Source organism: Lethenteron reissneri, chromosome 35 (genome assembly GCF_015708825.2).
Source record: "Lethenteron reissneri isolate LAM-NWPU_2019-01 chromosome 35, ASM1570882v1, whole genome shotgun sequence".
Taxonomy (NCBI): domain Eukaryota; kingdom Metazoa; phylum Chordata; class Hyperoartia; order Petromyzontiformes; family Petromyzontidae; genus Lethenteron; species Lethenteron reissneri.
In genome coordinates this window covers 4,054,949-4,069,144 of record NC_083813.1, presented here as the reverse complement: position 1 = coordinate 4,069,144, position 14,196 = coordinate 4,054,949, and the positions used below count along the sequence as shown (strand labels likewise).

General features: G+C 45.4%; 1 protein-coding gene across 1 annotated transcript in view; it reads left to right on the top strand.

Moving 5' to 3' along the window:
• LOC133350830 (chromodomain-helicase-DNA-binding protein 7-like) overlaps window positions 1-14,196 on the top strand; it is a 164,753-nt gene that overhangs the window by 132,752 nt on the left and 17,805 nt on the right. The window contains 7 exon segments of the mRNA XM_061565600.1: window positions 882-1,081; window positions 4,142-4,341; window positions 7,637-7,796; window positions 9,830-9,919; window positions 10,524-10,627; window positions 11,727-11,847; window positions 13,442-13,523. Coding sequence (XP_061421584.1) covers window positions 882-1,081; window positions 4,142-4,341; window positions 7,637-7,796; window positions 9,830-9,919; window positions 10,524-10,627; window positions 11,727-11,847; window positions 13,442-13,523 — 957 coding nt within the window.

The window sequence follows — 14,196 nt, the reverse complement described above, 5'->3', positions numbered from 1 at the left end:
ATGTAAAATAATTTTTTTTTGCCTAAAAAGTGTAAAATTTTGGGAATTTTTTTTCACGAACATTAATTGTCTAGCACAACGAGTCTGTGTGGAAAATGTCAGCTCGATTGGATCACGGGAAGTGGGTTAAAAAACGACCGTAAGATTTGCACGGTCGTAAGCAAGCAAGCACGCAAGCAAGCAAGCGAACTTAATATAAAGGATTTAAAAAAGGTTAGTTTCAGTTTGTAAGTGATCACTAACAGCAATTGCTGTAACAGACGCACAGCTATAAGTCATTGCTTTGATGCACACCTCTTATTGAGAATTTTGGATGTGGAATTGGTAGATCACACAGAGATCACCATGCGCATGGCAATAACAGTCCGCTGGATTGTAATCTATTTGCTCTATAGGTTGCGGTGTATCACCAGTTGTCAGAAAATTATCCCGGAAGATGCCACAGAAATAAGTCCTCTTCAGTTATGCACACTAAGGGCACTCAAATGATTCCCTTCAGCGGTTGTACATAACATGTCGATAAATCATTCATATTATCAGAACAACAATAAGCCGATTGAGCACATACACAAATTTTATATGATGTGTTGTTTGCACGCGGTAATCGATGACTCGGCTCTCTCCGACTATAAACTTCCTACTTTTGAGAACCCAATTAAATCATGGGTGGCTGCCCAGATTCAAACCCATAAAATCAGCGGTGTTGACTGACCTGAATTCAGACCTGCCCCACCCACCCAAGCCATCAGACCACTTCAGAGATCAATTTCAATCAATCGATTACATCCCTGCTAAACGCTGCGTAGGGGAGGTATTTTTGCCCTCTTTGTGTCTTAATCTGCTTGCGTGTTTGTGCGTGTGCGTGCGTCCGTAACGAGCAGAACAGCCTGGTGATCGACACGCCGCGCATCCGCAAGCAGGTGCGTCAGTACACGGCGGCCAAGGGCGAGGACCTGGCTGAGCTCTCGGGCCTGGAGAGCGACGACGAGCGGCCGCACAAGGGGCGGCGCCCCCACGAGCGGGCGCAGGGCTACCAGCGCACCGAGTGCTTCCGTGTCGAGAAGAACCTGCTCATCTACGGGTACTGTTAACAACAACAACAGCAACATCCCGATTGTGAGATGAGAGATTAAAACATTAAAAATGGTTTTGGACCCCAGCCAGGGTCACCTCGGCCAAACGTATATCCGAGGCCAGTTTTTTCCACACACACAGAAACATCCAAAAGCAGGACGCGCATGAAAAATACTCTTGAGACCCAGTGAGGTTTTCTAGAATAAATAAATATGCATCCTATGTATCCCTTGTCAAACATAATTCTGCTTTGATGGGTTGTCACTAGTAATCTCATATGTATGCAAAATTAGTAAATAAGATGGATCTGTGGCACAGTAGTTAGCACAATGTGCTTTGAATCCAGTATTTGAATTTGATTTTCAGTCAAGGCTAACATCAGTGGCGAATGATATCTAAGCTATTCTTTTTTATTTTACCAGGTAAGGCCCACTGAGTTTTTAGCTCTTTTTCAGAAGCGACCTGGCCACAAATGAGAGGTCAATGAAGTGGATTATCACGTGGAAATTTACAGCAGCCAAATACTCTAAGCACTTGTTGATTCGAAATGTGTAGGGAAAAATCAAATGATCCAGAGAAAAATCCACGTGCCCACGGGGAGAACACGTGTCAGTGTCGAGATCGAACCCACAACCTACTGTATACCAGGCAAGGTGGATTACATAATAAGCCATTTTGTTGAGCTGTCATTTGCGGCCAAGTTGCTTATGAAAAAGAGCTACATAGCTCAGGGGGCCTTAACTGCTTAAATACCATTTAAATAGCGATTACCCCAGATAATCGATAGTTGGACCCTTCTTTCAAAGCCTGAATTAAAACTAATTCTCTTCCTTTTTCACGTGAGGGTGGGATTGTACTCATCTCTGTTTCCAGCCTACCAGCCAGGGATGGAAATTCTCTTTTGCTTTGGTTCAGGGTCAGTGTATCAGTAGGACAAGTCACTCGTTTTATCAATCCCAGAGAGACTGTGGGTTTAGTTCATCCTCAACTGGGAATTGAACATGTCATCTTCTGATTAATTCAAAGCCTGTTAACACAGCGCTACTCTGGCCCAGCTCGGAGTGCAATAGAGATGTAGAAAGAGAGAGCAGGCTCCATGCAGGAACTGTATCTCTAGTAGTTCATGTGGCACTTCATCCTCCTGCATCATTGTAGTCCACATAATGAGTGGGAGAGACTGACAAATAAACATTTAAACTGATATCTCAATGGATGTTTTCCCCAGAAGTAAACACACGAAGAAATATAATGAGAACAAAAAACACGTTTGTTTACATGTTTTACCACAAGCATGTGTGGTTAGTGCAGACTTGATGCCTTGCAATGGGTGTCTATTTGGTGTTTGAACATCTTAACACCTGCGTTCTTTCCGGAAAGAGTGAAGCCTATTGTTTTTCATCAAGTTGAAACTGTGGGAAAAAAGATCCTGTGGATAAATCAAATTTCGGCACTTTCTTTTGCCTCTACTGCATCTTGTGTTTACAAAGCGCACCTCTCAAAGATGGCTCGCACCACCGTGTACTGTATTGGTGACCGTGGCATCTATGCCGCCGTGTCGTAGCGTGTCACGCGTGGCTCTCATAACCACGAGCCCCACAGTAGGGGGCTGTCTGCCCTGCCAAAATATGTTATTGCTGTAAATGTCGCATAACGAAGGTTTACATGCTTGGATACCCCTAACAAACTTAAAGCAGCGAGCGGCTGGGCGATTGGTAATTAGAGCTGTCGCAATAAATTTACTTGATGAACCAGTTAATGCAAACGATGGATTATCATTTAATTAAGCAATTTATCTTGTAAACACTTGCACATGATATCTTTTTATCTAAAATCACGGTGTAAGATGTGATCTAAAAATATGTTTTATGGAATATTTGTACGTGCATGTTTGTTATTTCCAAGCGACGTGGTGCATGTGCACATCCCTGCTTCGACATTTGTTGTTTGGTTCGCCATTACCATACCGTTTTAAGCCCTTGCATTAATTAGATTCGTAATTAATTGGAAATTGAGCTTTGCTGTCGGCATGCCTTTAGTGCAGAATGTGCAACATGCATTCAGGGGGTTGTGGTTGCAAGTGTGTGTGTGCGTGCACGTGTGTGTGTGCGTGGACGTGTATGTGTGCGTGCACGCGTGTGTGTGTGTGCTTGCACGAGTGTGTGTGCGTGCGTGTGTGTGTGCGTGTGTGCGTGCGTGTGTGTGCGTGCGTGTGTGTGTGCGTGCACGCGTGTGTGTGTGCGTGCACGCGTGTGTGTGCGTGCACGCGTGTGTGTGTGTGCACGCGTGTGTGTGCTCGGTGAGGATGTACAAGTGCTCACGTTCAATGTGTGTGCACCAGATTTGTGTCTGTTTGCATGAAGCACACCTCGGCAGTGAGATAGCAGCATTTACTCGCTTAATGCCCATCCCCATGAGCATGCATGACCATTGTAAGCTTGTTACATCTGATCTGTTGTGTTATCATTATCTGTAATACACCATCACTTCACAAAAAATACATTGCAGAGATATGCGCTCTGAAAGAGATATATTTAACGTGATGAAACCGCCCCTTGTGCTTGAACGATCACCACGCGTCATTATCATCTTCGCCATCTTGCAGTTACAAAACGTTCTTTTAACGGTTGAACATGCTGCGAGATTGTAATGGCAGACAACATGAGCGGGTGCTCAACGCCAAGGCGTCTCCCTGTTCTCAAGCATGCATGGGGTTGTGATCCTCTCAATTAATGACTGCACAAACGAAGCTTGGAAATTCCACATTCCTAAGAAAACGTGCTTGTCTTACCATTGTGCAACCACTGTTGATTTTCCACGAATTGGTACTCATTTTATTAACCCTGGGGGGATGATTGACCCCTGACCAGGGTTTGAACTCGTATTGCCCTTTTTATTGTCAAACGGACATTCTGACTGCCATGCCACCTGGCCAGAAAAAGTTTCACGAGTCAACAATACAGTGCACATCAGCGTGTTGAGCGCTGTATTACACAGAATCGATGTGAACCCAAGCGTCACTTGCGCACGCTCTCCCCTGCCCCTCCCCCCCTGGTGCGTCCGCCCTCAGCTGGGGCCGGTGGCCTGACATCTTGCGGCACGGCCGCTTCAAGCGCCAGCTGGTGGAGCGCGACGTGGAGCTCATATGTCGCGTGTCCATGGCCTACTGCCTGCTGCACTACCGCGGCGACGAGCGCATCAAGGGCTTCATGTGGGACCTCATCACCCCCTCGCACGACGGGCAGGCGCGCACCCTGCAGAACCACTCAGGTGAGGGCCCTCTTCTCCTGGCACTCCCCCTCCCCGCTCGTGCCGTTCGCCAGGTTCTGGCTGTGACTGCTTCAGAAGGTTTTCTGGTGTCGGTTGGAGGGGCCCGCCAGTAGTGGTGTCACCTTCCCGAGTGGGAATGAGAATCTTTATTTATCCTTGAGAAATCCAATGGGCTATGAAGGTGTTTTTCCACAAATGTTCCAGTTGAGGTGGGTCACAAAGTTACAACAACAAAAATCGAGGGGTGCAAAGTATAAGTAAGCAAATCACGAAAAACAATGGTGTGGTGTGCCTAGCCACCTGACGTCAAGCCAGATTTACAAGTGTAATGATTTTTTTTTTATTATCGCTGCCCAGTCACTAATAACAACCAAGTAGGCTTAAAATAGATTCTTATACTCACGATACATACATCAAATCTTGTTTAAAATAATCTCATTTTGCTTTGTGGTAATTTTACGCACAAATAAACACGTGAGAAAAAGATACTTGCCTTTTCTTCGAAAAATGTACTGCTCTGAATAAGGCTTATTGCCTGAAACTTTAGGCAATGTTGTCTTTATCTGTTAAAAAATACATTATTAATGATGAGTGTTGCTTATTATTAATTTGTGTTTTGTGAGCCACAGCCCAAAGCAGTTCCTTTTTTTATTTAATTTCATACACATTTTCTTCAGGCTAATGGTCACAAGCAGTGATGCAGTATAAATATGAAAAAACCAATTAGTGCAAAACAACTAAATAGATCAACATTATAGACAGTACAAACTGCATGAGCAGCATGGATACAGCAATAAAAATGAGACCGAGTACAAACAGCACAGATGTGAAGTGCAAATGACAAGCAAGAATATAATCTGGAATCATCACCCAAAATTGTGACATTCGTTGAATTGTGGTGTTTCACTTGATTCAGCTTAAGGGATCACATTTGGGAAATGTATCAGGTGACTGGCATGTGGTGAGCCACGCTTGTAACAACATGAAAGCCTGAAGGAGGAGAGCTGTTGGGTTTGAGGGGCCTTTTAAGAGACTGCAAAAATTTATTCATTTTATCAAATCATTGTGAGCATATATTGAGTTGTGCGCAGTCACCAGTATTGAATACATCAAGGTAGGCCTCTGGTGTCTTCTAAAACGACATGATGCACTTCTGCCTGAAGGAATTCGTGTTCTTCTCATGACATGACATCAATAAGACGATTGTCATATAGTCGGTGACAACTAAATACAAAGAAGTAAAAGAGCCGGCAAGTGTGTTGCATCCCACGCTGTAAATAATAACAACAACATAAAAGCTTCCTTTGTTTCTACGCGAACATCTCAATCAGTGCCCCCTTGCATGCGCGTGCTGCACTGATTTTCAGTCATTACACCATTCAATCTCTAACATCTCCGCAAGAGCACCTCTAAGTCAGCTGTGCTGCAATACGAAAGAGACTACGAAGCTTCCATTTCATTTTGAAGACTCATCTCTATGTGTTTGGGTCCATGAACCTCACCTGCTTGCCATGTCATATGAAGACATTTCCGAGCTCTCAGAGTGAACGTTCTGTCTGAGCACGACCCAGGAAGTTTTCCAGTGTGTTTTGGGTTTGTTAGCACGCGCTTGAAGCAGCCGCCAGCATGCGGAGTGAAGCATCTGGCATCGCGCTGAACATCACGTGGCGCCACCCAAAAACACACCGAAAAACACCTGCGCAGGAGTACAGACCCAGTGGAATGTGACACGTCCATAGAGCTACTCCCCAGGTTCCTTCAATGGGGCCTGTTAATCCACAATAGGTGGTTGCACCTTTTTACGCCATGCAAACGTTCTGTCGCATGGCAATCGAACTGAATGCTACGTCCTTAGAGCCGTAATATGATCAATTAAGCGACAAACCAAGTTTTACTGGAATGGCTTATTATTATTATGGAGACGTTTCACAGCATTCTGTTACAATCGGGATATTCTTCGATCAAATTATTATGCCTGCTGTTTATAATTGCAATGCAATACTCACAATTACTTTGTAATGAATAGCCATTAACTAGACTGAGTTTTTTCACAAACATAACTCAACAAAATAATTCAACAATTTATTTTGAAGTGTCATGGAGAGCAAAATTAAAAGAGATGGTTGGTTCATAGTTTTTTTTAATTTAAATTTAAAAAGCCAGTAATCTATGTATTACTAGGCAAAAGTGTATTTATAACATTTTTAAATGGTCTCAATTATGTAGGATTAACTTATTAACAAATACATAGATGCAAAGTCCATGCTGTCATGGAGAGATTTCGTAACCAGGGATTCAGGGTCATGATTGAATCCAGTAACCGTTTCCTTTGCCTCACATGAACTATTTTATTTATTTGATTCTCACTTTTGTTGCGTTTGGTTTGTACTTCTTTTCTGGCTCTATGAGCCTAAATGGATCATTCACATGGCATATGCACGTACTTTTCATGAATCGCTTATTCTTACCTTTCTCGATGAATCGCGTGTCGTGAGCACAAGTATAGATTTTAATCCATGAATGAATTGTTAATTTCATACCTAGCATGCAGTGTTAGACCAGTAACCAGTAACAGACCAGTTACCAGTAAGACCAGTAACTGAGGACAGTTGAGAATGCAGTTGTTCATATGGTGGTCACCAACACGCTCCGGTTCAGATACCAAGGATCCGGAGTGTGTTCGTGAACACCTTTGAAAATCAGCTTCACGTAAGTTACGTGAAATCTATCATAAGGCCTCCTCTGCCAGTTACCAAAATGTAATAATAGGTTCAAGGTATTGTGGTTAATGTAAACATGATTCCTTGTAATACGGTTTCAGTTTTGTTGACAGAAAAAAGGGGGAAAAAACCTATTACTAAAATCTAGTTTTAATTACAGTTTAGTTATGGAAGGATGTCAGGTTTTTTGATCAGATCACCAGAGTGTGCCTGATTTTGCCCAATCTCGCAAGGGAAGCTGGGTCAAGCCTGAATAAGTGCTAGATAAGGTGACCAACTTAAATTTTACAAACTGCTATTATCGGCTACTGTGGGGATACAATATGGGCAGCAGAGGCCAGTGCAACAAAATCCATTGTACTGTACCATCCTCCCATGTCTACAGTGCCTACCTTTGATAACAACCCACGCGCGCTATGGGGTGTGGTGAAGTGTGGTGGTCAAACAACCCCCACGGTGGTGGGATGGCCTCGTCCGGCAGTGGATTTGACGAAAGGGCTGTACGTGTACAACTCCAGGGGTATCATCGTGCCGGCTCCGTGACGTGGTGTCGTTTTTACCTCGATGGTCTTCAGGGCTGTCGGCACCGGTGCCGCGCGGGCGGAAGGGCAAGAAGGTGAAGTCCCAGATCAGCACGCTGGACCCGGCCAAGACGGACTGGCTCGCAAAGTACAACCCCGAGGCCCTGCTGCTCGACGACGGCTACAAGAAGCACCTGAAGCACCACTGCAACAAGTTAGTCCTGTGCAGGAGAGCGCAGAGATTTCAAAAAAATGTTTTACCAGATAATGCATACTGAGCTACATAGCTCTCTTTCAGAAGCGACCTGGCCACAAATAGTAGCTCAGCGAAGTGGCTTATCACGTGGAAATTTATAGCAGCCAAATACCCTAAACGTATGTTTCTAAATGTGGAGGGAAAAACTGTAGGAACCGGAGAAAAATTAACGCGACCATGGGGAGAATATGCAAATTTCAGATATGGGGGCGTCACAGTTGGGATCGAACCCACGACCTCCTGTTGACCAGGCGAGGTAGTTAACATCTTGCCACCGTGACTTGCCATGAGCAGGGGTACGTGAAAGGAGCAGCGAATATATATATATATACGGTGTTGCGTCCTCAAAATAGTTGCTAATTTATGGGTTGGGTTCCCAGGTATATCCGTTTCTTGTTTTTTTCCCAAAACCCGTTATTTACATGAATGCCAAATTAAAACAATTTACAGCTTGTAATGTAATGGTATTGATTTTTAAATCCTTTATATTAAGTTCACTTGCTTGCTTGCTTGCACGCTTACGACCGTGCAAATCTTTCGGTCGTTTTTTTACCCACTTCCCGTGATCCAATCGAGCTGACATTTTGCACACAGACTCGTTGTGCGTGACAATTTTTTCCTAAATTTTACACTTTTTAGGAATTTTTTTTTATTTGTAATTACCAATTGCTTAATGGTGGCAGGCAATCATCTGACCCATAGGTGGCAACCATCTCAAGCCAGAGGACGAGAGGACTCTAGCCGCCACGCATATAAAGGATTTATAGTGAAAAACTTTTTTTTTACGGGTTAATTTTTTGGATTTTGAAAGTACAAAGGGCCCCATATAAAAGTACATATACCCCACTAGCAGTCCCCACTCGGTGGGGCATCGAGCCCAATCTTATCTCTCATCTAAACTTAAAAGAGTACAAAGGGCAATTAAATATTCAAAGAAAACCACTAGAGCACAAAGTTCACTGGTAGAGTAGTTACTGTACAGTACAAACTGGGACTGCCTGGCATGTGCAGGGTGGAGAGACGCAGCTAACTACCGAGTTCACATTGCTTTGCCCTGCAATTTGTCAGCATCGGGGGTTCGTTTCCCAACTTTTACCATTTTCTCATTTTACATGTAGGAGATGGCACGTCCTCTCACTTTATTTCAAAGACCCACTGCAATAGAAGGAGCAGCGAATGAAGAATCCTTCTTAGAGTGCCTCCCTACTCAATGGAGTATTGCTGCAGTCCTCAGCAACTTGTGGAAATTTACAATCACATGGTATGGGCCACTTATAACAGAGGATGTCTGCTGTTGACTGCCCACGAAGATTTCATTTATTTTTTTCATTCGATGATTGCATTTGTACGTTTAACAATTTTTTTTTAAAGAAATGTGTGAAGTTGAATTGGGTTGAGAATATATGCAGCTCATGCACATTGTCTAACAATCATCTCAAGCAACATCTTTGGTAAACAAAACTACCAAAAAAAATGTATTTTACCCGATAAGTCCCGCTGAGCTCATATAGCTCTCTTTCAGAAGCTACCTGGCCACAAATGATCGCTCAACGAAGTGGCTTATCACGTGGAAATGTACAGTAGCCAAATACCAGTCCACTTGACCACAGGGAGAGAGACATGCAAACTCCAACTATGCAAAAGGTGTAAGGGTCAGGATCGAACACACGGCCTCCTGCACACCAGGCGAGGTAGTTACCATCTCTACTCTTTGGTTCTTTCGGTAAAATCTTTGGTTCTTTGGGTAAAGTCTTTCGGTAAAGTTACGTGACTTTACCGAAAGAACCAAAGCGTATGGATCCTTGCAGTCACGAAAACTTCAAATCTAGAATAGTTAACATTTCGCCAACCTCGGTAGGCATGGAGGCTGGGCTGAGTGTGGGTGCAGGGGACCAGGGTGTGCTAAGAGGCCTCCGTGCACTGCTGCAGTGTCATTGAGCAGAGCTGTGAGCTGTGGTTGCTGTCCCCTGTGCTCTGACGCTGCCCTGCAGGGTTCTGCTGCGCGTGCGCATGCTCTACTACTTGAGGCAGGAAGTGATCGGGGACAATGCGGACCGCGTGTTTGAAGGCGTCGATGCCAGGTACGTTTCTGTTTGTTTGCAGCCACCACCCACGGTGTATGGGTGTTTGTGCGTCTACGTTTATATTAATAAGAGTCGTATGTTAGCTTGAAGTCGATAAGAGAACTTGCTCTGAACATGTTTAAGGCTAAGGGGTATTCTTGTCACTTGAACATATGGAGCATGACATTGTGCATGTTGAAATGTTTATACCTCTTTTTCTGAAGCAACCTGGCCACAAATTCTAGCTCAATGATGCAGCTTATCACGAGGAGATGTATAACAGCCAAATGCTCTAAATATGAGCGTAGGGATCACTTACGTGCAAAATTATTTTAGTTTGCTTGGCTTGGGCTTTTCTTCTTTGAAAATACTGATGGAATCATGGACTGGCAAAAGACATTGCCACAGCAGCAAACAGAGAGCAATAGTCCACATGGAAGGATGGTCAACTAGGATGGATGGTACAATGGGTTGGATGTTAAACTGGAGTAGATAATAAACTGGGGTGGACGGTACACTGGGATGGGGACGGCACATTGGTTTAGATGGTGCATTGCGATGGAGAGTACAGCTGGATTGTTAACGCGTCATTCTGGGCACGCCATGGCACTGCTGTGTGCAGCGAGATTGACATCTGGCTCCCGGAGGCGGAGGCTGGGGAGCAGCCGGTGTCGTGGTGGGACGCCGACGCCGACAAGTCGCTGCTCATCGGGGTCTGCAAGCACGGTGCGGCGGCTGCGGCGCGGTTCACACACAATCACTCAGCCACGGAGTAAACACCCTGCAACTCGCAGCACTCCCTAGCACACAGACAAAAATCCCCCCCCTCCCCGCCGCCGCCATAGCCTTAATAGACTGTCGAGGCAAGTGCTGTTAGCGAGTAGCACGTATAAAGGCCAGAACGGCACACGAGGAGGTGGGGTGGCTAGCACCACACCCTTCCGCACTTGCCACCCCGGTGGGGATGTTTACACCAGGTACTCATTTTAGGCTGAGTCTACCCAGGGGAGGCCCATAACCAGTTCAGGTAATCGTCACTGGTGTTTGCCATGAGCGGGAATCGAATTCGGGTTGCTGGGTCCGTAGCTCAGCGCACGAACCTCTACGCCACCGCTCCCCACTAGCACTCGTAAACAAGAGACAAAGATCCCCCTTAGTATAGCCTGAACAGACTGTTGGGGCAAGTGCTGTTAGCGAGCACCTCTATGAAGGCCAGAACAGCACACGAGGGGTGTGGGTGGCCAGCACCACTGCCGGCCACCTTTGTCTCCCGAGTAGCGGTATTTTTATGCACCACGCCAGCTACTTATTTGAGGCTGAGTCGACCTAGCACACATAATCCAGTCTCACACACATACACCATCCAGTCACACTCACACACTACAACCCAGTACACACACATATACAGATTAACTACAAGCCATCACACTTAACCTAACCTAGCACACACTTTGCAACCCAGAAAATGAATACACAAATTAAACGCAAAAAGCAGTTCTAAAGAAATTCGTTTCCAATCTAGATTTAAAAGTGCATAGCTCCAGTGGCTTCCAAATATCGCGGAACAAAGAGCGTTCCAGACGGCCGCAGAAGCACATCTGAAAGTGCGCCTTCCGTCTTTGTTCGATGGTTTCCCAAAAGCAGCTGCGAGGATGACCAGAGTTCACGTGATGGTTTATGCTCTTTGACGAAATCAGCAAGGTATCGTATTGTGGTTCATTTGTGGCAAGCACTTTGTGTGTAATGAGTGCCACCTTATAATGTATGCAGTGCACTTGCATGGCGTTCGTGGCAGTCTAAAACGTGTGCCGTCTCTCGTCTGCAGGCTACGAGAAGTACAACTCGATGCGAGCGGACCCAGCGCTGTGCTTTCTGGAGCGCGTGGGCATGCCTGACCAGATGGCAATCGCCGCCGAGCAGCGGAACTACGACTTCCTTGCTGACGGGTGAGCAGTCATCAGCTCTGGGCTCCCACGCAGGACCCGAGCTCACATGGGTTCAGTCCAAAGATGCGCATGTGTGCTTGTGAGGAGGAGTGGTGGCATAGCACTTAGGGGTCATCCATTTAGTACGTATGCAACAATCTGTCAAAATTTGACCCCTCCTTGTAGGCACGCGGGCTTTTTACACCCCCCCCCCCCCCCCCCACCTGCGTACATACGCTTGACGAATCCTATAGAACGGCCGATGTATAATCCACGCAGAAACAATAAAGGATTAATAATATTAACGTGTTTAAGCAAACAGATTTTACACCGCCGGCTGCATTAAAGAATTAAGTTGCGTCCCTTTAAAAAGTTTGTCTAGTATCCGCTAGGTTCAAACGCTGGCCTAGCTTTACACACAGCTTTGTACAAACAGCTGTACTTGACCGTGTTATCCATCCCGACTGGTTATTCAAAAACACGTCTATTATGATCTTAAAACACAATTAAAACTCGGTGAACTAGTCTCTATAAAAGTGCGTCGACTGAACATCTGCTGTAACAGTAGACTGATCTGAAGACCGGGCGGCAGCAGCAGCAGCAGCACGACTCACTGCTGAGCTGCGTCATAGCTAGCAGTCAGGGGTACGGTGGCATACAAGTGACACCTCTCCCACAGTCCTACTTCTCCCGGTAGTACTTGTCCGACAGCTGAAGAAACTGAAATGTGGCTCATTTGAAGGCCAATGTAGACAAATTATTATTATCGAGGCTTCAACCCCCCCCCATGCGTACGTACTAAATGGATGCTACGAACCCGGCAACCTCGTTTTCATTTCTTGCCGTGGCAAACATCCAGTGGCAAGTGATTTCTGAACTTGTTCTGGGTCTCCCCTAGGTCGACTCAAGTCTTAAATTAGTACCTAGTGCCGTGCGTACACATCGCCACTAGGGACACAAAGGCGGCCGGGCATGGTGTTGGCCACCCACCCCATCGTGTGCCGTGCTGGCCTTCATAGGTGGGTGGCTAGCACCACACCCCAACAGTCTGCTAAGGCTATACGGGGGATCTTTGTCTTTGGTATTTCCCTTAATGAGGAGTGTTAGTGTAGCAGCTAGCACGCTGCGCTACGAAACGGCGACCCGAGTTCGATTTCTGCTCACGGCCACCAACGCCAGTGACGATTATCTGATCCGGCCCTAGACCTCCTCTAGGTTGACTGCCTCAAATGAGTACCTGTTGCAAGTGTGTCAATATCGCCATTGGGGAGACAAAAGGATGTGGTGCTGACCACCCACCCCCTCGTGTGCCGTGCCGGCCTTCATAGGTGCTCGATAACAGCACTTGCCCGTGCAGTCTGTTTAGGCTATACGGGGGATCTTTGTTTTGGTATTACCCCTAAACTGCAGCCAGCGACCATTGATTGTTCCACCTGGCCTCAAAGTGAAGCGAGACTAAAAGTTCCACGTTGCATTCTAGCACTTGCTCCATAGCCTGTATGAGTTAATGAACGGTCTTTGTCTGCGTATGTGCATTCAAGCTTGTTTCATGAGCATCGTGTGTTTTTATCAGTAAGAATAACGTATCCCTTTCCCTTATTCATTCTCATACTAGTCCGGAATTTGCCACCGAAGAGTTTGAAGATCCTGAGTACAAGCCTGGCCGTACCATTTTCAAGAACGACATGGACCTTGAGGTGTGTGTTAATTTCTCCAGCCCTTGGACTCGAGTGGTCTGCGTGTAGCAGAAATTCACATTCATACGATAGGCACTCTCTTCAAGCGTACATTTGTCATTGTAAATGAACATATTCCAGTTCTCCATATTTATGTTGTTTTAGTGTTCTTGTGCATTTTACCACTAATTACTGTATATCCCAGTATTGCTTGCCAGAGTTAAGTCTTGAGAGTGAGAAGCACCTTACGAAGACTCATTTATTCTGCAGAACCTCACACTATGTCATGGAATGATCGTAGAAGGTGACTGCACAGAGCTATTTCTGGAGTAACTTAAAAAAAAAGCCTATCTTGCTTAAACAATGGTCATTGCTGCATCGTTCACCTCAAGCGATAATTGGGCCAAATTAAGCTCAAAACCATATTTATAGAACAATGTCGTGTGCGGTTGTTGATGATCGGAGCAGAGACCATCAAACTTGCGATGAAAATAAGAACTTGGTTTTAATCACAAGTGGCGGCCCACATTTGAACACCAGATCTCAGCATTGCTGTGTCAGTGCTCTGGCATTAGGAGCCACCCGAGTCATCCAGCCGTTTAAAATTTCCAAAAAATGTCTTCATCACTTTTGCTTTAAACGTAAAGTGCATGTGCCATGGGACTGAATGCTGAGGAATGGTGGATAATGTCTT